The following is a 25,409-nucleotide window of genomic DNA, read 5'->3' as shown; positions in this document are numbered from 1 at the left end:
TCAGCCGGCATTTCTTCTGCTGATTTTTGCAGCCTGTTCACATACCTGCAGACATCTGATGGCCGCACTAGGGCTGAGTGATATAAGAGGACCATACTTCTATGTCTGTCAGTGCAAGCAGTTGGCCAGGCCAGGCTTCTTCAGTTTCTTCACATGGCAGTTGGATTCTAAAAGTAACACAAGAGAAGTAAGACTTCTTGTGCCAACACTTACCAAGCTTCTGCCTGTGTATGTTTGCTGGTACCCATTGGCTAAAAGCAAGCCATGTGGTTAGCCTGGAGTCACTGCAGTGAGGGGCCACACAAGGGCCTGGATGCAGAGGCTTGATTTTCTGGGGCGAACACTGAAGCAGTTGTCCATAGCTCTCATGCATGTCACCAGTGCAAAGGGTCCCTGTTGTTTCTGCAAATGATGACAAATTCTAATTTTTGATTGTTACTTTCAAAGAGAAATCACCAGATCTGCTGCCGTCATTCTTGACAGTCATTCCTGAAGTGGAAACTTAGACTACATCAGCTTTTGCATTCTTATCCTATATCATGAAGCTAGAGAGTTACATCAGAATTCTAGTCTTCAAAACAGCCTCTTGCCCATTGTGACCTTTAAACAAGTGCTCAGCCCTGCCAAGCTGGTTGGGCTATATGTGTGTTGTGCAGGTCCTAGAGTGGGCTCAGGAGAAGCGGAAGCTGAGCGTGTTGCATATTCATGGAGTCTACACCAACCCTAGTGGCATTGTCCTTCATCCAGCGGGATATCAGAACGTACTGAGGAACACTGAAGTCATGGTGAGTGGGGCTGATCTTGCTGGTCTCAGGAACTCCTTCCTGGGAAGTCTCTCTAAATGTGCCATAGGTCTTAAAGGGGAACATCTTCTTTTCATTAAGTGAAAACAGAAGATCAGGGGCTAGGAGCAATGGCTCATGCCTATAATCCTAGTACTTTTTGGGAGGCCAAGGGGAGAGGATCGCTTGAGGCCAGGAGTTCGAGACCAGCCTGGGCGACATAGCAAGGCTCTGTCTTTACAAAAAATAAAATTAGCTAGGCATCATGGTGTACACTGTCCCAGCTACTTGGGAGGCTGAGGCAGGAGGATCACTTAAGACTAGGAATTTAAGGCTGTAGTGAGCTGTGACTGGAGCCACTGCACTCCAGCTTGGGTGACAGCAAGACCCTGTCTCTAAAAAAGGAAAGAAACTGGAAAGTTAGACATTCTTCCTGTGCTTAACTTGTGGGTGCGCATGCTATCCTAGGAAATGTAGAAGTTCTCTTAAGGTGTCAAACCCCATGATCCCTGTTTGTACTTAATTGATAATCAGCAGATGGCCTGCCATCATTGGCATCATCTTCACATACAAAGGATACATTAGTACCCTTTATCATCATTTGGATCGTTTGGTTTATTTGTTTTATTTTTCGAAATGGAGTCTTGCTCTGTTGCCCAGGATGGAGTGCAATGGCACGATCTCGGCTTACTGCAAACTCTGCCTCCTGGGTTCAAGCAATTCTCCTGCCTCAGCCTCCTAAGTAGTTGGGATTACAGGCGGGCACCACCATGCCCAGCTAATTTTTGTATTTTTAGTAGAGACAGGGTTTCACCATGTTGGCCAGGATGGTCTCTATCTCTTGACCTTGTAATCCGCCCACCTCAGCCTCCCAAAGTGCTGGGATTACAGGCGTGAGCCACCACGCCTGCCCATTTGGTTTATTAATAGCTCTCTCTATGCCAGAAATAATTGAGGCAGTTTCTTACAAACCAACCACTACTAGAGCGTACATTCTATTTATTTTTATTTTTAGAGATGGAGTCTCGCTCTGTCTCGGCTCACTGCAACCTCCGCCTCCCAGGTTCAAGCAATTCTCCTGCCTCAGCCTCCCGAGTAGCTGGGACTACAGGCGCATGCCACCATGCCCAGCTAGTTTTTTGTATTTTTAGTAGAGACAGGGTTTCACCATATTAGGCAGGTTGGTCTCGATCTTCTGACCTCGTGATCTTCCCACCCTGGCCTCCCAAAGTGCTGGGATTACAGATGTGAACCGCCGCACCCAGCCTAGAGTATACATTCTAAAGAGATTTTGTATAAATGGCAATGGGTTTATATTGAATTAACCATACTTACTCACATTTATATTTTGTGAAAAGCTTATTGATCTTTTGGGATGCACATTTTTGACTTTTCAGATAAACATGTTCAAACCAGAAGTATTCACTAGCCCCCAGTTCTGAGAATCTTGTATGCTATTTTCAGGACTGGGTCACATAGAATAATAGCATCTTTACATGATGAGGCAAAACATAGACCAAGAAAATGTATTGTCTAAAGCACAAGGGACTTTTTTTTTTTTAACCCATTCTTTCCCAGCATCTGCTGCAACAGCATCCATCTCAGACATTGATACCTTAGAAAAAGTCATTTCTATGGTTTGTGTGTGTGTGTGTATACATATATGTACACACACAAAGTGTGTGTATCTAAGTATCAGACACCTTTGCTTGAGCAAATCCAGTGATGGAATTATCTTCTCTGGTGATTCACGGTTCAGTTTTTAAGACAAAAAAGGCAAATATGGCCCAGAAATGGAAGGAGTAAGATATATGAAGACCTGCTCTTTGCCTAATGACCTCTGAACACATAAATCTAAAAAAAGTAGTCCAGGTATGGTGGCTTATGCCTGTAATCCCAGCACTTTGGGAGGCTAAGGAGGGTGGGTCACTTGAGGTCAGGAGTTCAAGACCAGCCTGACCAACATGGTGAAACTCCATCTCAACTAAAAATACAAAAATTAGCCAGGTGTTCTGGCAGGTACCTGTAATCCCAAGCTACTTGGGAGGCTGAGGCAGGAGAATCGCTTGAACCCAGGAGGTGGAGGTTGCAGTGAGCCAAGACCATGGCACTGCACTCCAGCCTGGGTGACAGAGCAAAACTCTGTCTCAAAAATAAAATAAAATAAGTAAACTACTGGCCAGGTGCAGTAGCTCACACCTGTAATCCCAGCACTTTTGGGAGGCTGAGGCAGATGGATCACTTGAGGTCAGGAGTTCCAGACCAGCCTGGCCAACATGGCGAAACCCCAACTCTAGTAAACATGCTAAAATTAGCTGGGTATGGTGGTGTATGCCTGTAATCCCAGCCACTCAGGAGGCTGTGGCATGAGAATTGCTTGAAGTGGGGAGGTGAAGGTGGAGGTTGCAGTAAGCCAAGATCGCACCACTACACTCCAGCCTAGATGACAGAGTGAGCTTCCATCTCGAAAAAATATGTAAAAAGTAAAAAATAAGGCCGGGAGCGGTGGCTCAAGCCTGTAATCCCAGCACTTTGGGAGGCCGAGGCGGGTGGATCACGAGGTCAAGAGATCGAGACCATCCTGGTCAACATGGTGAAACCCCATCTCTACTAAAAATACAAAACATTAGCTGGGCATGGTGGTGCGTGCCTGTAATCCCAGCTACTCAGGAGGCTGAGGCAGGAGAATTGCCTGAACCCAGGAGGCAGAGGTTGCGGTGAGCCGAGATCGCGCCATTGCACTCCAGCCTGGGTAACAAGAGTGAAACTCCGTCTCAAAAAAAAAAAAAAAAAAAAGTAAAAAATAAACTACTGGACCAGTACACCAATACCAGCTCTGTGAAACCCTGATTAGAGAGCCTACAGAAGAATGGCAGGTAAAGATAAAATTTTAGACCAATCATCACGTTATAGCAATAAGCAAGAGATCACACTCCTTGATGGGACCTATCAACCCACTTAAGTCTTGGTGAATTGGTCATCACAGTCTGCTCAGTGTAGCACTGACCTTCTTGTTTCAGACCTGCCTTGTGTGTATCTTCACAATGTCAATATGTTGTATCTTTTCCTTCAAGAGAGAGATTCAGAAACTCTACGAAAACAAGTCATTTCTTTTCCTGGGCTGTGGCTGGACTGTGGATGACACCACTTTCCAGGCCCTTTTCCTGGAGGCCGTCAAGCATAAATCTGACCTAGAACATTTCATGCTGGTTCGGAGAGGAGACGTAGATGAGTTCAAAAAGCTTCGAGAAAACATGCTGGACAAGGGGATTAAAGTCATCTCCTATGGAGATGACTATGCTGATCTGCCAGAATATTTCAAGCGACTGACATGTGAGATCTCCACAAGGGGTAGATCAGGTAAGATGCATTTTGAAGCTAAGGGGAATCAGAGAGTAACAGCTCTTCAGCCTTTTGTGATTTGTAATGAGCAAAAAAGTTCTTGCCAAGTTGAGAATATAATGACTGATCAACTTGTAAAGGAGGTCACAGTCTTCAGGTTAGACTAAAATGCCATTTGGATTATGGGAAAATAGACCAAAAAAGAATGCTCAAGCAGTTCAATATAGACAGGAAGAATGAAGAAAATATAAAGATGTTCAGCCTCACTAGTTACCAGTGAAATGCAGTTCGAATTTAGATTACAAGATAGAGAAGAAAAATCACCCAGTTTTGGCTAAGGCTGTGAGAAAATTAATTTATTCATGGAGTATTTGCGGAAAGGTAAACTTAGTACAACTTCTATGACTATAAATTTGGAGTATGTAGCAAAAATTTTCAAATCTTTGACCTAGAAATCAATTCAATACAATTAATCCTAGAAGAAATTTCTTAGAACAAGATAGTGGATGATTGCACAATCACACAGTTGTACAAGGATGCATGTGTGGGAATGTAATCTCCATTGAATGTAGTGGCAAAAAATTGGAAGGAACCTAAAGTTAGTAGAGAGATTTTACAGATGTGCCAATATGTATTTAATTGATGAAATACAATGAAGCCATAAAGGGGAAAATGTTTTCATTGCCATTAAAAAATGTCAGAGTCTTATGAGTAAAGGAAGAAAAAGCAGGTTGTAAACACTGTGGCCAGCTACATTTATATAGAATTGTAGGTTTATTTTGTTTGGTGCGTGTAGAAATATATCTGGAATGCTAAATTAACTGGCTATCTTTATGTAGTAGGAGTTAAGTGTTGATTTGTTTGTTTCTGTGTTGGCATCTTCTATAATGATTATGTATTATCTTTATAAACAGAAAACTAACTTTTAGCAATGTTATTTGGAAATGGGTAATGGTGGTATTCATGTCAGAGGACAGGGGTATCATTCACTTGGTATTTTACCTCCACATTCTGATAATAAAGAACAAAATGGTGATTAAAGATTCAGCTGGGCTGCGTGCAGTGGCCCATGCCTGTAATCCCAGCACTTTGGGAGGCTTAGGTGGGCAGATTGCCTGAGCTCAGGAATTCAAGACCAGCCTGGGCAACACGGTGAAACACCGTCTCTACTAAAATACAAAAAATTGGCCAGGTGAGGTGGCTGACGCCTATAATCCCAGCACTTTGGGAGGCCAAAGTGGGGGGATCACCTGAGGTCAGGATGAGATCAGCCTGGCCAACATGGTGAAACCCCGCCTCTACTGAAAATAAAAAATATTGCAAGGCATGGTGGCACGTGCCTCTAGTCCCTACTACTTTGGAGGCTGAGGCAGGATAATTGCTTGAGCTCAGGAGGTGGAGATTACAGTGAGCCAAGATCATGCCATTGTTCTCCAGCCTCAGCGATGGAGGGAGACTCCGTGTCCCCCCCCCACCCCACCCCCAAAAAAAACAAGATGATTAGTAGCTGCAGGCAAATCCCCAGTAACTCCACAAAACACAGACATTTTTGGTATCAGCTAAACTGAAGAATTATTTTTCAAAACCTCACATTGAATAAAGCCAGGCTTCAGTGTATGGTTAATCTGAATCATCCATCCAATTCTGAAAAAACTGCTGTTGTACACAGAATATTTCCTGAAAACTTATGTAAGTATTTTCATTGTCAACCTGAATTCATCTTAGGAGGGAAGAAGTACAGACAGTTTGGCCTGGTGTGGTGCCTATAATCCCAACACTTTGGGAGCCCCAGGTGGGAGGATTACTTGAGGTCAGGAGTTCAAGACCAGCGTCAGCAACATAACGACACCCTGTCTCTGCAAAAAATTAGCCAGGTGTAGTAGCACACACCTGTAGTCTAGTTGCTTGGGAGGCTGAGGTAGGAGGATCACTTGAGCCCAGGAGTTGGAGTCTGCAGTGAGCTATGATTCCATCACTGTACTATAGCCTGGGCAATAAAGCAAGACCCTGTTTCTAAAATAAATAGCATACAGGTAATTTAATAAACATAAAGTTTTCCTGTCATCCCCAGGAGAAGTGCAAATCAAATCATCCCCAGATTCTTAATCAGATTACTTCAAGTAGAATTCTCCTGTAATGAAAAATCACACAGCTTCTTCCATGGCTATGCTTTGATGGAACAAGATTTTTTTTTTTTTTTTTTTTTTTTGAGGGGGTTTCCTTTTTTTTTTTTTTTTTTTTTGAGACGGAGTTTCACTCTTGTTACCCAGGCTGGAGTGCAATGGCGCGATCTCGGCTCACCGCAACCTCCATCTCCTGGGTTCAGGCAATTCTCCTGCCTTAGCCTCCTGAGTAGCTGGGATTACAGGCACGCACCACCATGCCCAGCTAATTTTTTGTAGTTTTTAGTAGAGACGGGGTTTCACCCTGTCGACCAGGATGGTCTTGATCTCTTGACCTCGTGATCCACCCGCCTCGGCCTCCCAAAGTGCTGGGATTACAGGCTTGAGCCACCGCGCCCGGCCTGGAACAAGATTTTTTAAAGCCATCACTATGTGAAGAAGCCTCTTTTGTGAAAACTATTCACTGTTCTTTGTTGGAAATGAGTTTTTCTGGCGTCCTGCAGTGTTCTAGACTCTTCTGCTGCTGTTTGCCCACACTTGAGACTTTGAGTAGGCTTTTCTGTTGCACATGTTCTGTTTTCGTTAACAAGAGATACATATCCAAGTTCTACATATTTCCTTTGATTCTATATTCTGAGGAAAGATGCTAAAATTTAAAACAGCAAAATCTCTCTGGATAACTGTTTCTGTTGCACTAAATCTTAGCAAAATATGTCTTTAGACTGTTGCATCACCAAGCAGTAAGGTTCCTTCGTGCACTAAGATTCCTCTGAGGAACCTTAACTGCTATTGGGGAATGGCACAGATTCTGTTATTAGCTATGAAGGCTTCCTACCAAAGTAGGAAGCTTTCCCTAAAGTATCTGTCATTAAGGTGTTCTCTGTCTTTAAAAAAACCAAGGATTTTCAACATGGCCGGAGTGCTTTATGAGAATGGTCAGCTGAGTTTGTCATGTGAAATGTAGTAGAACAGTTTCAAGTTAAAACCTACTTTCATTTTGAAACAAGTCAGGCCTACCTTTCACCCTTACATAATGTTATCAGTCTCTGTAGATATAGACTAATAAGAGGTTACAGGTCTCTTTGGCTGTTGTTTTGTTTTTTACACTGAGTGTTTGCTATGTGCCTGGCATCATGCTGTGTACTCACTTTTGCATAGTGGAATTTGTCTTCAAAGGATTCTATAGTATGTAGTTACACATATTTTGGAAAAATCAAGCCATGGGACGAAGAAAAATAATTCTTACAATCCATTACCTTACAAGCAGTCGTTTTGCTACTTTTTTTTTTTTTTTCAGGCAGTCTGGCTCTGTCACCTAGGCTGGAGTGCAGTGGCACGATCTCGGCTTACTGCAACCTCCGCCTCCTGGGTTCAAGTGATTCTCCCACCTCAGCCTCCCAAATAGCTGTGATTACAGGCGCCGGCCACCACACCTGGCTAATTTTTTGTATTTTTAGTAGAGATGGGATTTTGCCATGTTGGCCAGGCTGGTCTTGAACTTCTGACCTCAGGTGATCTGCCTGCCTCAGCCTCCCAAAGTGCTGGGATTACAGGCATAAGCCACCCCTCCCAGCCTTTTTTTTTTTTTTTTTTTTTTTTTTTTTTTTTTTGAGACAAGGTCTTGCTCTTTCACCCAGGCTGCAGTGCAATGGCACAGTCATGGCTTATCACAGCTTTGACCTCCCCAGGGTCAAGTGATCCTCCCACCTCAGCCTCCCGACTAGCTGAGACTAAAGGCACATACCACGATGCCCAGCTAATTTTTGTATTTTTTCTAGAGATGGGGTTTTACCATATTGCCCAGGCTGGTCTCAGTCTCCTAAGCTCAAACAACCCTCCCGCCTCAGCCTCCCAAAGTTCTGGGATTACAAGTGTGAGCCACGAGGCCGGGCCGGTGGCTCACGCCTGTAATCCCAGCACTTTGGGAGGCCGAGGCGGGTGGATCACGAAGTCAAGAGATCGAGACTATCCTGGTCAACATGGTGAAACCCTGTCTCTACTAAAAATACAAAAAAACATTAGCTGGGCATGGTGGCACGTGCCTGTAATCCCCGCTACTCAGGAGGTTGAGGCAGGAGAATTGCCTGAGCCCAGGAGGCGGAGGTTGCGGTGAGCCGAGATCGCGCCATTGCACTCCAGCCTGGGTAACAAGAGTGAAACTCCGTCTCAAAAAAAAAAAAAAAAAAAAACAAGTGTGAGCCACGAGGCCGGGCCGGTGGCTCACGCCTGTAATCCCAGCACTTTGGGAGGCCGAGGCGGGTGGATCACGAAGTCAAGAGATCGAGACTATCCTGGTCAACATGGTGAAACCCCGTCTCTACTAAAAACACAAAAAATTAGCTGGGCATGGTGGCACGTGCCTGTAATCCCCGCTACTCAGGAGGTTGAGGCAGGAGAATTGCCTGAGCCCAGGAGGGCGGAGGTTGCGGTGAGCCGAGATCGCGCCATTGCACTCCAGCCTGGGTAGCAAGAGTGCAACTCTGTCTCAAAAAAAAAAAAAAAAAAAACAAGTGTGAGCCACGGTCCCTGGCCTTCGTACATTTCTGATGTTTTCCCCATGTATTTTCTCATAGTTGTAAACAAAGTATACAGTTTTGGTCCTTTTAACTCAGTAGTGGATGGTACATTTTCCTACATTTCTATCTTTATAACCACTATTTTAATTTACTTTTATATTCCAGTATGGGTGTTAAGAGTTTACCTAATTATTCCTGTTAGGCCATTTCTGATTTTTTTTCTTTTTTACCAGTTTTTGTATTGTAAGTAATGTTGTGAGAATAACATCTGTATCCCTTCAGTTTTTCCAGTAATTTCCTTGGGATGCGTTCTCAGTGTAATCAGGTCAAACACCATGAACATTTTAGTGATTGATAAATATTGCTAAATTGGTTTCTACGAGGGCAATACCAATTTGTATATTTGAGTACCATGCATGTTCATACTCTAATTGACCATATGTCTAATGATTATTTTCTTCCATGTGTTGTTTTTTTACTTTTTGTGAACTATTATCTATGCCAGTGTTATCCAACAGAATTTTCTGCAGTCATAAGAATATTGTATAATCTTCACTGTCCAGTGTCATAGCCAGGAGCCACATGAGGCTGCTGCACACTTGAAATGTGGCTAGTGTGACTGAGGAATGGAATTTTTAATTTAATTTGAAACTAAGTAGCTGCATATGGCTAGTGCTACCATGTTTTATACTGTGGGAGTATTCTGGTCCTTTTCACTCTTCTATTTGAATTTGCTCATTCACGTGCCATTTGCCCATCTCTGTTGAGACTGAATTTTTACCTAAACTTGGCTCTCTAGACTGCTTAGGGACAGCAGACACATGTTGCCTATATGGAAAATGTTTTGTCTATAAGCAGTTGTAGTGCACTAAGGAAACTCGCTGCTTCCCTGTTAGGTAATGCAAGTCTAAAGACTACTCCAGTTTATCCTCTCTGCCTCCTCATCTTCCCAATGACTGTTTCATTTCTAAATGCCATGCTTTTCAGTCATACCATATATCCTCATCTCCCTTTAGTTTTCTTTTTGCTATTAAGTTTTAGCTTTTCAGTCTAATGTCTGATGTTGATGTCCTCTATTTAGCAGGGATGGTGAGAGAAGGTCAGCTAAATGGCTCATCTGCAGCACACAGTGAAATCAGAGGTATACTGTTTCCTATTCTATTAATCACTCTGTAGCAGTCTTTCTAGGACTTGGCTAAGACTATAGAGAATGTTACTTTGGACCTCACATTGCCAAATTTAAAAAAACACTATAGAGAATAATTTTCCTCTCCTACTCATTAAGGATTCTATCTTTTCCTATCTAGTCTATTACAATCTAGTGAAATAATCAGTTAATTTTTTAAAAAAGTGCTGCTGGGGGCCGGGCGCGGTGGCTCACGCTTGTAATCCTAGCACTTTGGGAGGCCGAGGCGGGTGGATCACGAGGTCAAGAGATCGAGACCATCCTGGTCAACATGGTGAAACCCCGTCTCTACTGAAAAATACAAAAAATTAGCTGGGCATGGTGGCGCATGCCTGTAATCCCAGCTACTCAGGAGGCTGAGGCAGGAGAATTGCCTGAACCCAGGAGGCGGAGGTTGCGGTGAGCCGAGATCGCGCCATTGCACTCCAGCCTGGGTAACAAGAGTGAAACTCCGTCTCCAAAAAAAAAAAAAAAAAAAGTGCTGCTGGGTATGGTGGCTCAGGCCTATAACCCCTGCACTTTGGGAGGCCAAGGTAGGAGGACTGCTTGAGCCCAGGAGTTTGAAACTAGCCTGAGCATCATAACGAGACACCATTTCTACAAAAAAAAATTTTTTAACTGCCAGGTGTGATGGTGTGTGTCTGTAGTCCCAGCTACTCAGGAGGCTGAGGTGAGAGAATTGCTTGAGCCCAGGAGTTCAAGGCTACAGTGAGCTATGATTGTGCCACTGCACTTGAGCCTGGGTGACAAAAAATAAAATTTTAAATATATTACAAGATTCCTAGAATCTCCTGTCTTGCCCTCTGAAGGGTTAGGATTGACTTAAATAGCTGAAGCTTCCAATGCATAAACCTGTTTTGTGAAACTTCATTTTGTTCTCTTTTCTTTCTCCCCACAGGCTGTAGTACATGAGCAAGCTAGAGAAATCACCACCGTTAGACCAAGCTGTTGGGCCCTACCATGGACGGTGTTTAAAAAGTAAACTTACAAGAAGCCAACACAGCTCCCAGAAAGTACCAATAGCCAGAGGTTGAAGGGTGGGGTAGAACAGGAGGGGAATGTTCCAGTGTAATCCTTCATGCCACCTGGTTCTTGATATTCTGTTGCCTGTTCAAGAATACAAGTGACAGCAGGACCCAAATGCAGCTCCCGACCCACTCCCCGGGCTGGACATGCTTGTGTCCACAGCACACTAATGTGGTACCTCCACTGACTGGCTGCAGCTCTGCATGAAGGACTTGGGGTCTACACGCCATGGACTCACCGTGGCTCTTGTTGCAGTTTTGTACTCTATAATGGGTTTTTCAATTAAGCTTAATGGCTTTTTTAAAAACATGACTTGAAGCTCTAGTTTTCTAGATCTTTTACAGTGTACAGTATTTTACGTAACTGAGCTGTATTAAAAGCTTGTTCATTTACTTGCCAGGACCCTGGCTCTACTTTTAGAGTCATTGTAGAAAACTCTCTTGCATCAAGGTACTAACAAGCTTAATTTTAATAACTCAAATTTTAAAAGTTCCGATCTTTCACCTTGGGGTGGACTGATCTCATTCTCAGGACAACTGTTTACTTACCTGATTCCCTATTACCAACTTCTGCTCTATTGTCCTTCTGACCATAAATAAGCCTTAGAACTATAGTTGGTGTGTTATGGAATTTCAGTTTGAATCCCGTATAAAAGAACTCCAAGACCTAAAAGGGAATTTATTTATGAAATTTATTTTCTTATATAAATTATGTATTTCTCTGAGCAGACAGCCGTCACCTTATTGCACTAATAGCACATCTGTAATACCAAGCGACAGGACAAGTCTTAACAAGAGGTTTGTATTCTTCAATGTAGCACTTGTCTACCAGGCACTGTAGAGGAGAGTGATGAGGAAAAGCCAGGACTGCTTAGGAAGTGAAGGATGAGGGGGAGGGAGGCAACATATACCCTTCTGACAATTGGTTTCCTCCCAGGAAGGGGAACATGCAAAGCTTACTTCTGGATTTTGGGAGTGGGAAGAGTTTGAAGGCCGAGGAACCCAATGCAACCCTGCAGCTCAGCTCCTTTATTTCTGAGGGAAGCAGGGACTCATCTTTTGCTCATTTGTAACAAATCACTCCAGCCTAGCAGATGCTTTGGGGTAAACAATGGAGTAGCAGTCATCATCAGAATTAGAATTAGCAGCAATTAACAGGCAATACACTGCCACAGTGAGGCGGGTGTCATCCAGGTCCCAGGGACCTGCAGGCTGTGTATCCTAGGGAGAGGTGCCATTCAAGACCTGGCGCTGGCTCTAAAAGAGTCTCTTAACCTAATGCAACTGGGACTCATTAGGCTCAGATGGCTCTTGACCACAGTAATTATTAGCAAAGCTCTGGTGTTGGGTTCCAACCATTGGTCAAAGCTGTAATGAGACTAAGTCTGTAGGCAGAGTGAAGGGGGTGCCTGAGTAGGAAGGGGGAGACCCACTGGGTGAGGGTCAGTGGGCAATGATTGTAACATGATTAGGCCCTCCTTGCAGATGGCAGCTGTGCTGAATGGGGAGTAGAATGAGAAGGAGCCACAAGCCCCTTCACTCTGCCTTTGCACTACACTGAAGACAAGTTGCTCACATACTCTAAAGCACATTCTTGATACAGGAAGAAGGGCTTGTGGGGAAAGCGGCGATTTGGTATTAGGCAAGAGCCACGTTAAGCCTTCATGAGGGCAGCCACCACAGCCTTGGCATTGAGACTGCGTAGGTCACAGTAGGTCTGGCCGGTGCCCACAAAGACGATGGGTTTGCTTGTGATGTACGTCATAGAAATAGCAGCTCCCACCTAAGTGGAGAAGGAGGACAGCCAGTCAACACAAGCCCACTTTTCACTCACCCTCTTAGGAAAAGGAAGTGCTGGAGCCAAGGTTTCCTTGCAGCCTCAGCTCCTTTGTGAAGGATGCTCATTCCACCCTCCAGTCTCACGTTTACCTTGTCATCAATGGTATCAAATTTGGTAAGAACAATGCCATCAATGAGCCGAGGTGTTTGGGCCATAGAGTGGTCAGCCAAGGCTCTGTTGAACTTGACCTGGAAAGAAGAAAGGTGATAGAAGTATACGAACCATCTAAATTGACCAAAGCTTATTAGGTTGTAAAGGGAACTGGGCCCACACTCTCACCAGCTGGTCCACGGCTTCATTGCCTACTAAGGCTTCTCCTACAAACAGCACCAAGTCAGGTGTATTGACAGTAATGAGTTTGGCCAGGGCAGTCATCAGAGGGGCATTGTCTTGCATGCGGCCCGCCGTGTCCACCAGCACCACATCAAAGCCTTGGTTACGTGCTAGAGAAAGAAAGTGGTCAACTCTGAACACCTGGACTGCCCCTCTCAAAAAGTCCTAGTTTGGCTCTATTAAGTCTACCTGTTCACAGTCTTGGGCTCTGGATTTGGTTCCAAGGTAAAGTGAGAAAAACTTGACTGTATGTATGCTTGGCCAACACCAAACATATTCAGGAAAAGGAAGGCAACAGGATAAAAGTGACCAAATTCAGGTTTCTTTGGTTAGGGCATATTAGCTTTGCCTGCAACTACACATACTACCCAAAAGCAGAGCATGGCAAGTAACTGATCTATTTCGTGTAATTGAGCAGCGAGTCTGTAGGAACACAAGCCTGATCCTCTCCAAGTTCCGAGAACCCAAGGAGGAAAAGTGACCCCAAATAAGCCCCCGAACTTCCCGTGTACTATACCAAAGGCAATGGCTTCCATGGCAATGCCAGCAGCATCCTTGCCATAGCCCTTTTCAAACAACTGCACCATGGTGCGGCCAGCATGCTTCTCAGGAGGGTGTAGGGCACTCAAACGCCGGGTGTGTGTACGCAGCTGCTCCACAGCCCCGGCACGAAATGTGTCACAGGCAGCAATGAGGACACTGAAGCCATTCTCTAACAACCAGAAGGAAATCTGTGAAAAAGAAGTGAGAAAAGTCACCTAAAGCCAGGATTTTGAGACATGAGAAATACAGAAATATCGGTGACAGGCTGGGGAGCTGCACTGACCTTGGCAAGATTAGTAGATTTCCCCACCCCATTAACGCCGCAGAAAGTGACGACATAAGGGCGCTGGCGACGCTGGGCATCCATGATGTCCCGGAGCATGTCTACACGACGCTGTGGCTGCAGAATCTGCACCAACGACTCCTGAAGGGCTTGCTTTACTGTGGAAGTCACCGCTGAAAGGGGAGGTGGAGAAGGTTGCAGCTGTGAAACCCAAGGAAGGCTCTCAAAAATGCCTAACACCTTTCTGAGCTAAGGGGACTAGGATAATATTAGAATCTTGTCCCAGAAATCCAGAACAGATGCACATTACAAGGACTAACTCATTTAATCCTCTCAATAACCCTTAAAATCTAGGTTACAGAGATTAAGGAATTTGCCAAAAGTCACATACCTAGTAAGAATGAAACTCTATGCACTTAACCTCTTGGTACCCATAAGCACTTTCTTGCTTACGGAGGTACTTACTGCTGAATGTCCCCATCACCTTCCCTTCCAACTTGTTGGCAACAGATTCACAGAGCTGGACAGCAATGTCTGCAGCCACGTTCTTAGCTGAGGAGAGGGGGATAGGTATGTCAGTTCTATGTCAGCAATAACCAACCTTTATGGTACAGGTGAGAAACACTAGGTGTTTCTGCTCTTAACTACTGCACGTGTGAACATGAGTCAGCCCTGTCCTCAGAACTTACCAATGAGATGATCGCGCATCTTGTCCAGCACAGATTCCATGTCTTCACGACTCAAGCTCTTTGAACCCACAAGGCCCTTCAGCATTCCAAACATGCCACCCAGTGTTCCCTTGGTAGCACTGCAGAAACAGGAGATCACAAATACACATCAAGCCAGTAGGCAGGAGCTGTATCTTACCAGTTCTGCAGATGCATATACCACCCCCCACCTGAAATTTCCCTACCTAGGTTTGGTGGAGTTTTGAGCAGCCCCTTCATCATCAGAGCTGCTGCAGTCCAGATCCTGAAGCTGCCTCCCAGGCCCAGTCCCTCGAATCTGGAAGATAGGGGGAAAGGAGATGGGGTCAGGAACACCAAGGTTCCTGAGGAAGAAGTCCACATTGCTCTATCTCTTTCATTTGAGGAAGCTCCAAGTATAAGTTATGCCTCACTCAAACTCAGGTATCACCTTCCCGCTCTCTACTTCCAATTTCTTATTAAAGATAACCTTCACTTTGACCCCTGTTGCCTCTTACCAAGTTGATGTCCTCAGACAAGGCAGCCTCAGGGGTTCCATTGGTGGTGGGAGTACTGTAATCCAAGACTTCTTTGTTAGCAGAGCCACCTAGTTCCCACACCCGGGGTGCTTTTTTGCCCTTCTCCTTTGGGGCATCTGACTTGGTGGACTTGCTGCAACAGGTTATAGAACAAAAGGTTATGGTGGAGAAGTAGGAAAGGAAACATGAGCCAGAGATTAGAATTCCCTCGTACCCATCGTGTCTAGATAAGAGTATTTTGAGCCTACTGGAGAAAGAGTGCTCACTTGGACTTCTCCATACCCCTCCCATGCTTCTGAATGAACTCCTCTCGCTTCCTGCGGATCAGCTCCTCTTTGGAAAGTTCTACTCCGTTCTCAGGACCCACTTGGAGACCTGACTTTTCTGCAGGGACTGCTTTGCTGGTAGCCAAAGGACCATCAGAACCTGTTAGAGAAAAACTCACTGAAGGAAAAAAAAAAAAAAAAAAAAGACCAATCCCAACCACTAGACAATGGCTAAAAGTCTTCCAAATTGTTCAAAGGAAATTTGGACCAAACATCTTAGGGTTCACAAGGCTTGGGGATTATAGGATGGTGAGCATTTGAGTGAGAAGGAGACAAGCAATGACAGAAGAAAGACCACCTGAGTCCTTAGCACCGTGTTAATGCCCTTCATGTCCCAGTACGTCCAAAGAACTCAAACTCACCTTCCTTCTTGGCCCCCTTTTTTTTGCTATTCTTTGCTTTTTCCTTGGGCTTTTCCCCCCGTGTCTCAATCATGGACCTTGCAGGTTTCTTGGCCTTTTCAGAATCTTCAAATTTCTTCATGGTAGTGGGAGCACGGATCTTACTGCTCTCCTCTGCTTCACTAAACAACAAAACAGAATGGTTTGCTTTTCTGCCTCGTGCAGGAGGAAAAATAACAGTCCAGAGAAAGGACTTTCACACCCAAGAAGAACTGGGTAGCAAATTAGGAATGTCTTTTAACACACCCATTTACCACCCTTGAGCCACCTTCATGGAAATAAACTGATTTAGAGAAGGCAGGCCTCTCACCGAAGGAGACGCAGGAAGTCATTTCGGAAATCAAAAGTGCCATTCAGTAAACTTAAAGCACTTTGCTGTTGGATCTCTGTGCGGTACTTGTCCCGAAACAGCCGGTGCACGTCATCTATCAATTTGTCTACGTACGTCAGTGTCAGGATCTTTTGAAAACCAACCTGTTTAGGAGAAGACACAAAGCCAACAGATCTGCTTACATGCCAGCCTAGAATGGAGAGAAGCCAACTCAACACTGGCTTTCAGAGAGAGGTTCAGCCACCTGGCTGGTTTCCCTGTCGTGAGAGGCAGCCAAGCTCCCTGCCTGGGCCCAGCAGCTGCTGTTTCCCCCCATCTACCTTTCTAGTTTGCTGGGTTACATCATCATATACACCGGCTGCAATTAATCCGAGTTCTCTTAATAATCAGGACTATGCTAAGAATGTAATCATTGTCCCTCTACAACACCCCACTTACCACAAACACCAGCTCAAACTGGTTGTCCAATTTATACTTGAGTGTGAGTGCCTCATGGGTGAAGGAGTTGTTACCTCCCCGCTCCTGGAAAAAGAGTATGTCTCAGTGTTCAGACTATCCCCAGAAAACCCAGGTTTGGGCCCTGGGTTTGGATTACCTTTGGGAAAGAAGCATACATTTCCCCCAAATTCAAGTCTGTCCCCAAGACAAGAGGATGCTGGGGCACTTCTCTCTGACATTCCACCAGAAAGAAAAGAAGATAACAAGTTAGGGGAAAGACGTGAGAGAGAGGAAGACACATGGGAGCCAAAAGGGCAACAGTCATATAAATCAGATTACTAGCGGCTATACACCATTTAGTTTTGTAATGGTGTTTTCCCATCTGTTATTTCACCTAGCCTCGAAACAACAAAAACAAGCTGCTGAGGGTAAACAGAGGGAGAGGAGGGAAATCCCAAAGGAGCCAGAATTCGGCTAGAGTCCAGACACCAGAGGTGGGGGCTGTCACTAAGTTGCGGGGTAGTCTGAAGGGGGCAGGAAAACGAAGCGGAGTCCGGGTTACGCGTGAGTGGCCAGTTTGAGGTGGGCGGGGAGGATGGGAGGAGGCGCGGAACAGAGTCCAAGGGGACCATGGACCGGGTCAGGGAAGAAGAGCCTGGAGTTCTGATCCCGCGGGGGCGGTACCTGCAGCAGCACAGAACGAATCAACGCGTTAACGGGCCCGGTGCATGAGTCGCTCACGCCCTGAAAGCACCAGAGCACAAGCCCGCCCTTGGAGAAAATGGTGAAGAAGTCGAGCATGGCGGCAGCGGCAGAGGAGCTGGGGCCGGCGCCGGGAACTCAGGCCGCGATCGCCGCCGCTTCCTGCTGCGCCAAGCGCGGGACACGTCACACCAGCGGCCCCGGAAACCGGCTCAACTGCACTTCCGCTCAGAACGCCGGGTGCCCTCCCCATCTCCGCCCGAAGGCGCGCAGCACTGACGTATCACAAGGCTCGCCAATGGTGGGTGGGAGCGGGCCTGGGTGGGGCTCCCGGAAAGGTCACAGGGAGATAGCCACCTATAGCGTCGGGGGGGCGGAACCCGGAGGGGCCGCTGGCCAATTGGCGCGCTCGTCTGAATGGCGTTTGGCGCGCCGCAGTGACGGCTGGGTTGATTGCGAGGCAGCGGTGCCTCTCTCAGGGTGTCCGCACTCAGAAGGGCCATGCTTCCGAGGGTTCTGTCGCTCGGCGTGCGCCGGGGCCGCTTCACCCGGAGGCCAGGCACGCTCAGAGGAGGCTTTTCTCTGGGTAAAGTTGAGGACGACAGAGGGTATTGTGGATCTGGGGTGCCCCCAACCTCCCGCTGTGTGCCCTTCGGGACACGGAACCGTGCCCCGCACTGGCAGGACACTGGGTCGGCTTGGGGAAGGGGATAAGCTTGCCTACCAGAGCTTTTAGGGGCTGGGCAGGTGTATGGCTCCCAAGGCCATCCTTCTCAGGTGACATGTCCCACGTTATTCTCCACCTCGGCTTACAGTCAGACTGATTCATAGGTGGCACAGATGTGCATTAAGTCTTGCCCGCGATAGTGTACTTAGTGCCGTGGCGGTGAAGGAGTGAAGAGAAGAGAAGACGGGATTCAGTGAATATCCTGGAAGACGGCTAGAGTTTATCTAGAGAGGGAAAATTTCAATAGACAATAGACCAGTTCAAGTCTGGATAGAGGCTGGGCATGGTGGCTCACGCCTGTAATCCCAGCCCTTTGGGAGATTGAGGCGGGTGGATCACCTGAGGTCAGGAGTTTGCGACCAGCCTGGCCAACAGGATAGAACACCGTCTCTACTAAAAATACAAAAATTAGCTGGGTGTGGTGGTGGGCTCCTGTAATCCCAACTACTCGGGAGGCTGAGGCAGGAGAATTGCTTGAACCCAGAAGGCGAAGATTGCCGTGAGCCAAGATCGCACCATTGCACTCCAGCCTGGGTGACAGAGTGAAATTCCCGCACTGCTAGCTAGCATAACTGTAGAAGTACATGGAGCAGGTGGGAACTGAGATCAGCCTTGAAGAATGTTTACTGGCTTAAGAAAGGTGTGTGTTCCAGTCTGTGAAGAACTGAGTGCAGATTAGGAGAAAAATACTGTTTTTATGCAAGGAACTAGCAAAAGCCACCTAAATAGATAGTGTGAGTAGTAACATGAAATGTAGTGTGGACAGGTAAGCTAAGGCCAGACCAAAGAAGGATTCCAATGCTGCTGAGGAGAGTTTGAGTGAGATATGAAATGGCAAAGGGATTCATTTTTTTAAGGTACTTACTGAGTGCTTAGAATATGCCAGGTGTTGAGAGAGGCTGGAGATTCAGTGAAGGTAAACACAGCCTCCCCACTTATGGATTTTAGAGTATGTAGCAATCACAAACTCAAAGTTGCAGTTGTGTCCAAGAGATCATATAGAGTTTGACCTGGTCTAGGGCATCAAGAAAGGCTTTCTTGAGCAAGGAATTAACTAGGCAAGGAAGTGGACACAGTTTCAAAGCAGAGAGGTCACGTGTAGGTTTCCTGTGGTGGGAGGAAATAAGGTGCCATCAAGGAACTCAAGGGGCTAGAGTGTAGGGGAGGACAAGAGGAACAGGAGTCAGATTGTGCAGTACCTTACAGGCCCTGTTTAAGGCTTTGGACTTTGGTCTTTAGAGTAATGGAAACCTGTTGGAGGATTTTAAGTGAGAGCATTTGTGATTAAATTTGTGTTTTGAAAACAAATTTCTGGCCAGGTGCAGTGGCTCACGCCTGTAATCCCAGCACTTTGGGAGGCCAAGGCGGGCGGATCACAAGGTCAAGAGATCAAGACCATCCTGGCCAACATGGTGAAACCCTGTCTCTACTAAAAATATAAAAATTAGCCGGGTGTGGTGGTGTGCACCTGTAATCCCAGCTCCTGGAGTGGCTGAGGCAGGAGACTCGCTTGAACCTGGGAGGTGGAGGTTGCAGTGTGCCAAGATTGCACCAGTGCACTCCAGCCTGGCGACAGAGCAAGACTCTATCTCAAAAAGAAAATAAAAGATATTTCTAGCTATATTGTAAAAATGTTTGCTGCAGGGGGTGGGGTCAGTGGGAACAGTTAGGATGCTTTTGCATTTGTCCAGTTGAGAGGTGATAGTGGCTTGGCCTAGGATGACGGTGGCAGCGAAAGAAAGGGGACAGATTGAGGAGTTATTTGGAAGCCAGTCCTCAGGACTTGATTATAGATAGGATATAAATGTAGGTTTCAGGGCCGGGCGCAGTGGCTCACGCCTGTAACCCTAGCACTTTGGGAGGCCGAGGTGGGTGGATCACTTGAGGTCAGGAGTTCAAGACCAGCCTGGACATCATGGTGAAACCCCATCTTTAAAAAAAAAAAAAAATGTAGGTTTGGTGGTGGTGATGGATAGTCAGGATAAGGTGCCACTTAGAGGTGCCATGCTTCAGAGGATACTGTGACTTGGAGTGTGCCAGGGCCTCTTGGTCCAGAAACCTGGAAGATCTAAGTGGGGATGACAGTGCAGTTGAGTATGTGAGCTGGAATCAGGAGATGTCTATGCAGGAGGTAAATGTAGAAAATTAATTTTAGGAAGTTGAATCTTGCAGTGCTTGGCACAGTACATCGAACGGGAGACTGATGGCATGTGGACCGTTCAGAAAACTGGCAACACTATTGGGTGCAAGGTGACCTTATGAGACACAATGACAGTGGGGACTGCCGACTTGTATCTGTTTAGCCCACTTTTTCCTATGCCCATCCTCCAACCCCCTCCCCCCGCCCCCACCATGTGGGAAGGAAACATATGGCCCTCTGACCCTGACTACATCCCACAGACTGGGAGGAGAAGTTGTCTGAGATTAAGAAGAAGATCCAGTCAGCGCTGCCTGGAACGTCCTTGCTTCCACTGTATGACAGCAGCCACCTGCCCCCCGACCACGCGGATGTGGTGATCATAGGAGGTGGGGTACTTGGCCTGTCTGTGGCCTATTGGCTGAAGAAGCTGGAGAAGCAGCGAGGTGCTCTTCGGGTGCTGGTGGTGGAACGGGACCTCACGGTGAGGTCCAGGATAGGGCAGAGTCAGGAGTGGGGCAAAAAAGATGACTCGCATTCTATTAAGGACTCTTAGGGACAGGGGAAGGAGAGGAGGGGAAAGACCTCAATCTTGGGGAATACAAAGGGCAGAGATTATGCTTTGGACCTTGTTATGAAATTGTCGCAGGATCTTCCTCGGTCAAACCAGGAAGCACGGCAACAAGGTTTGTGCTTTTGAAAGCAGATATCACAATACTGGATTTTTCGAGATCTCACAGCTGTGGTCACAAGAGCTTACATTCAAGCTATAGTTGTCTCAATTTTTTTTTTTTTTTTTTTTTTTTTGAGACAGAGTCTTGCTCTGTCACCCAGGCTAGAGTGCAGTGGCATGATCTCAGCTCACTTCAACTTCCACCTCCAAGATTCAAGTGATTCTCTTGCCTCAGCCTCCCAAGTAGCTGAGATTACAGGCACACACCATGATGCCCAGCTATTTTTTGTATTTTTAGTAGAGACAGGGTTTCACTGTGTTGCCTAGGCTGGTCTTGAACTCCTGACCTCAAGTGATCTGCCCACCTCAGCTTCCCAAAGTGCTGGGATAACAGGCATGAGCCACCATGCCTGGCCCTCAAGTTGCTTCTGTTAGGCCCCATTACTTTTGAGGTTTTTGCGTTTTATTTTATTTATTTATTTTGAGACAGGGTCTCGCTCTGTTGCCCAGGCTGGAGTGCAGTGCAGCCTCCACCTCTCAGGCTCAAGTGGTCCTCCTCTCGAGTAGCTGGGACCACAGGCGTGTACCACCATACCTGGATAATTTCAGTATTTTTTGTAGTGATGGGTTTTTGCCATGTTGCCCAGGCTGGTCTCAGATTCCTGAGCTCAAGCAATCCACCCACCTTGGCCTCCCAAAGTGCTGGGATTACAGGCATGAGTCACCACTTGGCTGGTTTTTGCACTTTAGATGTTCCTGTTTGCATTGCCAGCTAGCCACAAGCCTTGCTACTCTACGTCAATCATAAGCTTTCATTTTCCAAATGGTAGATCAAATGTTAGTCCCCTGCCCTTGGACTTCCTTCCAGACCATTACTGTTTTGTACCACTGTGTCAGCTCTTGCCAGATGACTGACCCTCTCTGCTGTGCACATCCGATTTTAAACACTGTTGTCTTCAAGTTGATTTACACATGGGTCTATGCACCTCAACTCCTCTTAAATTACAGACTTGCAAATAGGACTCCCCTTAAACTTTAGGTGTGTAGCTCGAATCTTTCATTGCAGTGCCCTATTCACGTGATAGGGTACTGGTCTACCTCAACTTTTCTTGTTTTTCCACAGTATTCACGGGCCTCCAGTGCGCTCTCACTGGGTGGGATTCATCAGCAGTTCTCATTGCCTGAGAACATCCAACTCTCCCTCTTTTCAGCCAGCTTTCTACGGAACATCAATGTAGGTGCAGTGATATTTGGGATCTTGGGCTGGTAACCCCTCCTTTAGCCCAGAGGGAGGAGCAGCCCAGCTAGCAAGGTAGCCAGAGAGCAGGAATGGGTCAGGCAATAGGAGTGGGGGCCCTGGCCTTTCTTCCTAGTGGTGGTGCCTCAAGGTCTGGGGCCCTGAGCCCCAGGAGCTGTGGGGGAAGAAGGCAGGAAAACTCTCCCTGGTATCCTTAAGTCAGCCTCTTTCAGGAGCTTCTCTCTGCACACAGGAGCACCTGGCTGTAGTCGATGCCCCTCCCCTGGACCTCCAGTTCAACCCCTTAGGCTACCTCTGGCTGGCTTCAGAAAAGAATGCTGCAGCCATGGAGAACAACGTGAAAATGCAGAGGTGGGTGCCTGGAACAGACTCTCAGCTGCTTTGCGGCCAAAGGTGTTTGGTGACTCCTGTACCAGGTTAGGAACTGAGAAGGTGGAGTTGACAAGACAGATCCCTGCAGTCTAGGAGCTCAGTGTGTCAGGAAGAAAATACACACAGAGACCTGCAATACCCCATGGGAGTGCCATACCACGGATATGGACAAAACACTGCCAGGTGCTTCCTAGTTTATCAGATCATGAAAACCACCTGGAATACATCCCAGACCTAATAAGCCAGAATCTCTAGGGAAGGACCCCACAAGTCTGGGTTTTTAACAAGAACCTTAAGTCAGGAGTTAGCAAACTTTTTCTGTAAAGGGCCAGATAGTAAATATTTTAGGCTTTGCTGGCCGTACAGTCTTCATTGCAACCAGTCTGCTATCACAGCATGAAAGCAGCCATAGACAAAAGTAGAAATGAAAGAGTGTGGCCCATTTACAAAAACAGGCAGCAGGTCAGATTTGGCAACCCCTGCTCTAAATGATTCTCATAATCAGGTGAGGGTGGGCATCTTTGCGATGCAATGTGGCCGGAGGCTTTATTTTTATGTTTATTTAACAAACACTCAAGTCTCACAGTGTCATCAATTAATATCCTAAATGCTGTACAGATATTAACTCGTTTAATCATCAGAACACCCCCACTATACATATGAGGAAACATGAGGTGCTAGTTAGTGGTGGCAGTGGGATTTTATTTGAAGCCAGTAGTCTGGCTTGTGAGTGTTCTGTTGGTGCCTCTGCTATGCTGCCTTTGGGGGACAGTGTCCCAGAGGAGATATCTGTGCTCATGAACAGGATTGTGCAAGGAGTGAAGAGGAAGTGGAACTACTCAGGAGTGGAGGGAACAAGTTACCACCTTATCGTGAAAGTTCATGGAATAGGCTGGGTGCAGTATCTCATGCCTGTAATCCCAGCACTTTGGGAGGTCAAGGCAGGTGGATCACCTGAGGTCAGGAGTTCGAGACCAGCCTGGCCAACATGGTGAAACATTCTCTCTACAAAAAATGCTAAAATTAGCTGAGTGTGGTGACACGTGCCTGTAATCCCAGCTACTCAGGAGGCTGAGGTAGGAGAATCACTTGAACCTGGGAGGAGGAGGTTGCAGTGAGCCAAGATGGCACCACTGCACGCCAGCCTGGGCAACAGAGCCAGACTCAATTAAAAAAAAAAAAGTCATGGAATAGACCAGGATAGGAAGCTCTGTGTGCTGAAGGGAGACAGGGAGATGAAGCGGGTGTAGGGAAGAAAAGATAATCATAAGCTAAAGAGGCTGACTAGGAGGCTTGGTCTTCAGCCACTAGGCAATGAGGAAAAATAGGGGTGTTTGGGTTAGAGAAGTGGCATGAGTGAGCTGGACTCCCCACTTGTGGAGCTGGGGTTCATGCTTCACCCTTCTGCACATTCCCCTCTCTACACACATACACCGACCCACACATTTATCTCAGGCAGGAGGGAGCCAAAGTTTGTCTGATGTCTCCTGATCAGCTTCGGAACAAGTTTCCCTGGATAAACACAGAGGGAGTGGCTTTGGCGTCTTATGGTGAGACTTGCTTGCAGAGGGGACAACTTTTTTCCCGAAGATAGAGACTAAGGGGTGCTACAGGTTGGGAGTCTCGGTACCCCACAGCCAAGCTGAAGGAAGAACACTTCCCTCCTGTATCACGGGGACTGCCCTGGGCCGTGCTAGTTCCCTGTCCTTCAGCAGGCTTTGTCTCTGTGGTTCAGTTGGTCAAGATGACCTTCCCCGGCTTATAAGCCCTAGAGAGGGGTTGGGGGCACAGGAAATACAATCAGAGAGCAGGAGTCTTCATCCCTCTTTGTGAGTTCTCTTTTTCTTATCACAGGGATGGAGGACGAAGGTTGGTTTGACCCCTGGTGTCTGCTCCAGGGGCTTCGGCGAAAGGTCCAGTCCATGGGAGTCGTTTTCTGCCAGGGAGAGGTGACACGTGAGTCTGAGCTTGTTTCCTTTAGCGACCAGGGCATAGGCCTCAACTAGGTCTTCTCTTCTCACTCACAGGCTAAGCAAGAGCTGGAGAGGGAAAGGGGTCTCCCCTGAGGGCAGGTCCTAGGCGTCCTGACCCAAGCTCCTCACTGAGCGGTATTGTGACTTGTGATCTGCTTGATGATTTCACCTCAGCACTGTCCTATCAGAGTGTGGCCAAGCTCATGCCAGTTCCTTCATCTCTGTTCGCTTCAGTGTCTATGGGAAAGCTCCCATCCTTCCAGCTTTCTTTCCTTAAGAAACCAGTGAAATCCCCATTTCCTTCCTCTTCGGGGCCTCCAAGGCCTATTTTTCATTTTCTTCTCTGCAGGTTTTGTCTCTTCATCTAGCCACATGATGACCAAAAATCAGAAAGAGGTGAAATTGAAAAGGATCTATGAAGTCCACGTAAGTCTCTAGTCTGGCGATGTCCTTACCAAAATGGAGGGATGGGAAAGGTAGTGACTCTCCTTGTTTTGGTCTTCTTTGACCCACTTTCCAGTCTGAGGAAACTAAGGCTCAGGAAGCAGTGCCTCTCTCCGGGTGCCTGGTATGTGGTCCAGGCCTTCCCACCCCTCACCCTCTGGTGCCTGCAGGTGAAGATGGACAACAGCCTGGAATACCAGCCTGTGGAATGCTCCATAGTGATCAATGCAGCTGGAGCCTGGTCTGCACAAGTCGCAGCACTGGCTGGTATTGGGAAGGGGCCGCCTGACACCCTGCAGGGCACCAAGCTACCTGTGGAGCCGAGGAAAAGGTAACTGCCCTCTGGGCAGTTGAGGAGTTTGGTGAGATAAAGAAAAATGACATCAAAGTTAGATAAGTGCGTGTGTGTGTGTGTGTGTGTGTGTGTGT

General features: G+C 46.7%; 3 protein-coding genes across 9 annotated transcripts in view; 2 read left to right on the top strand and 1 right to left on the bottom strand.

Moving 5' to 3' along the window:
- Nucleotides 1-11,377, top strand: part of FAM118B (family with sequence similarity 118 member B) — a 54,069-nt gene extending 42,692 nt beyond the window's left edge. For 2 of the 6 annotated variants that reach the window (XM_017527246.2, XM_037736277.1), the window contains 4 exons: nucleotides 657-785; nucleotides 3,803-4,142; nucleotides 9,845-9,904; nucleotides 10,848-11,377. In XM_017527246.2, the coding sequence (XP_017382735.1) occupies nucleotides 657-785; nucleotides 3,803-4,142; nucleotides 9,845-9,904; nucleotides 10,848-10,861 (543 nt within the window). In that variant the 3' untranslated portion in view covers nucleotides 10,862-11,377. The remainder of the gene's footprint in view (nucleotides 1-656; nucleotides 786-3,802; nucleotides 4,143-9,844; nucleotides 9,905-10,847) is intronic. The other 4 variants (XM_017527522.2, XM_017527470.2, XM_017527383.2 and 1 more) reach the window with 4 other exon arrangements.
- A 270-nt stretch (nucleotides 11,378-11,647) lies between these two features.
- On the bottom strand, nucleotides 11,648-17,645 carry SRPRA (SRP receptor subunit alpha). The gene is made up of 14 exons (XM_017526878.2): nucleotides 17,379-17,645; nucleotides 16,695-16,778; nucleotides 16,236-16,399; nucleotides 15,887-16,047; nucleotides 15,465-15,624; nucleotides 15,178-15,331; nucleotides 14,887-14,978; nucleotides 14,663-14,781; nucleotides 14,439-14,525; nucleotides 13,974-14,146; nucleotides 13,665-13,878; nucleotides 13,094-13,257; nucleotides 12,904-13,002; nucleotides 11,648-12,757 (listed from the first exon to the last, which is right to left on the bottom strand). Exons 1-14 carry the CDS (start codon nucleotides 17,493-17,495, stop codon nucleotides 12,629-12,631), a joined length of 1,917 nt encoding a protein of 638 aa, XP_017382367.1. The 5' UTR covers nucleotides 17,496-17,645; the 3' UTR covers nucleotides 11,648-12,628.
- Nucleotides 17,646-17,678: 33 nt separating this feature from the next.
- The window catches only part of FOXRED1 (FAD dependent oxidoreductase domain containing 1), a 9,999-nt gene continuing 2,268 nt past the window's right edge, over nucleotides 17,679-25,409 (top strand). Inside the window, exons 1-9 of one of the 2 annotated variants that reach the window (XM_017526965.2) lie at nucleotides 17,998-18,105; nucleotides 19,921-19,929; nucleotides 20,524-20,744; nucleotides 22,057-22,167; nucleotides 22,424-22,542; nucleotides 24,019-24,113; nucleotides 24,418-24,519; nucleotides 24,886-24,962; nucleotides 25,151-25,311. In XM_017526965.2, coding sequence (XP_017382454.2) covers nucleotides 22,517-22,542; nucleotides 24,019-24,113; nucleotides 24,418-24,519; nucleotides 24,886-24,962; nucleotides 25,151-25,311 — 461 coding nt within the window. In that variant the 5' untranslated portion in view covers nucleotides 17,998-18,105; nucleotides 19,921-19,929; nucleotides 20,524-20,744; nucleotides 22,057-22,167; nucleotides 22,424-22,516. The other variant, XM_017527091.2, reaches the window with a different exon arrangement.

This window comes from Cebus imitator, unplaced genomic scaffold (assembly GCF_001604975.1).
Source record: "Cebus imitator isolate Cc_AM_T3 unplaced genomic scaffold, Cebus_imitator-1.0 Scaffold0, whole genome shotgun sequence".
NCBI classification, from domain to species: domain Eukaryota; kingdom Metazoa; phylum Chordata; class Mammalia; order Primates; family Cebidae; genus Cebus; species Cebus imitator.
The sequence above is the reverse complement of the archived record's forward strand: the minus strand, read 5'-3'. Positions and strand labels throughout refer to the sequence as shown.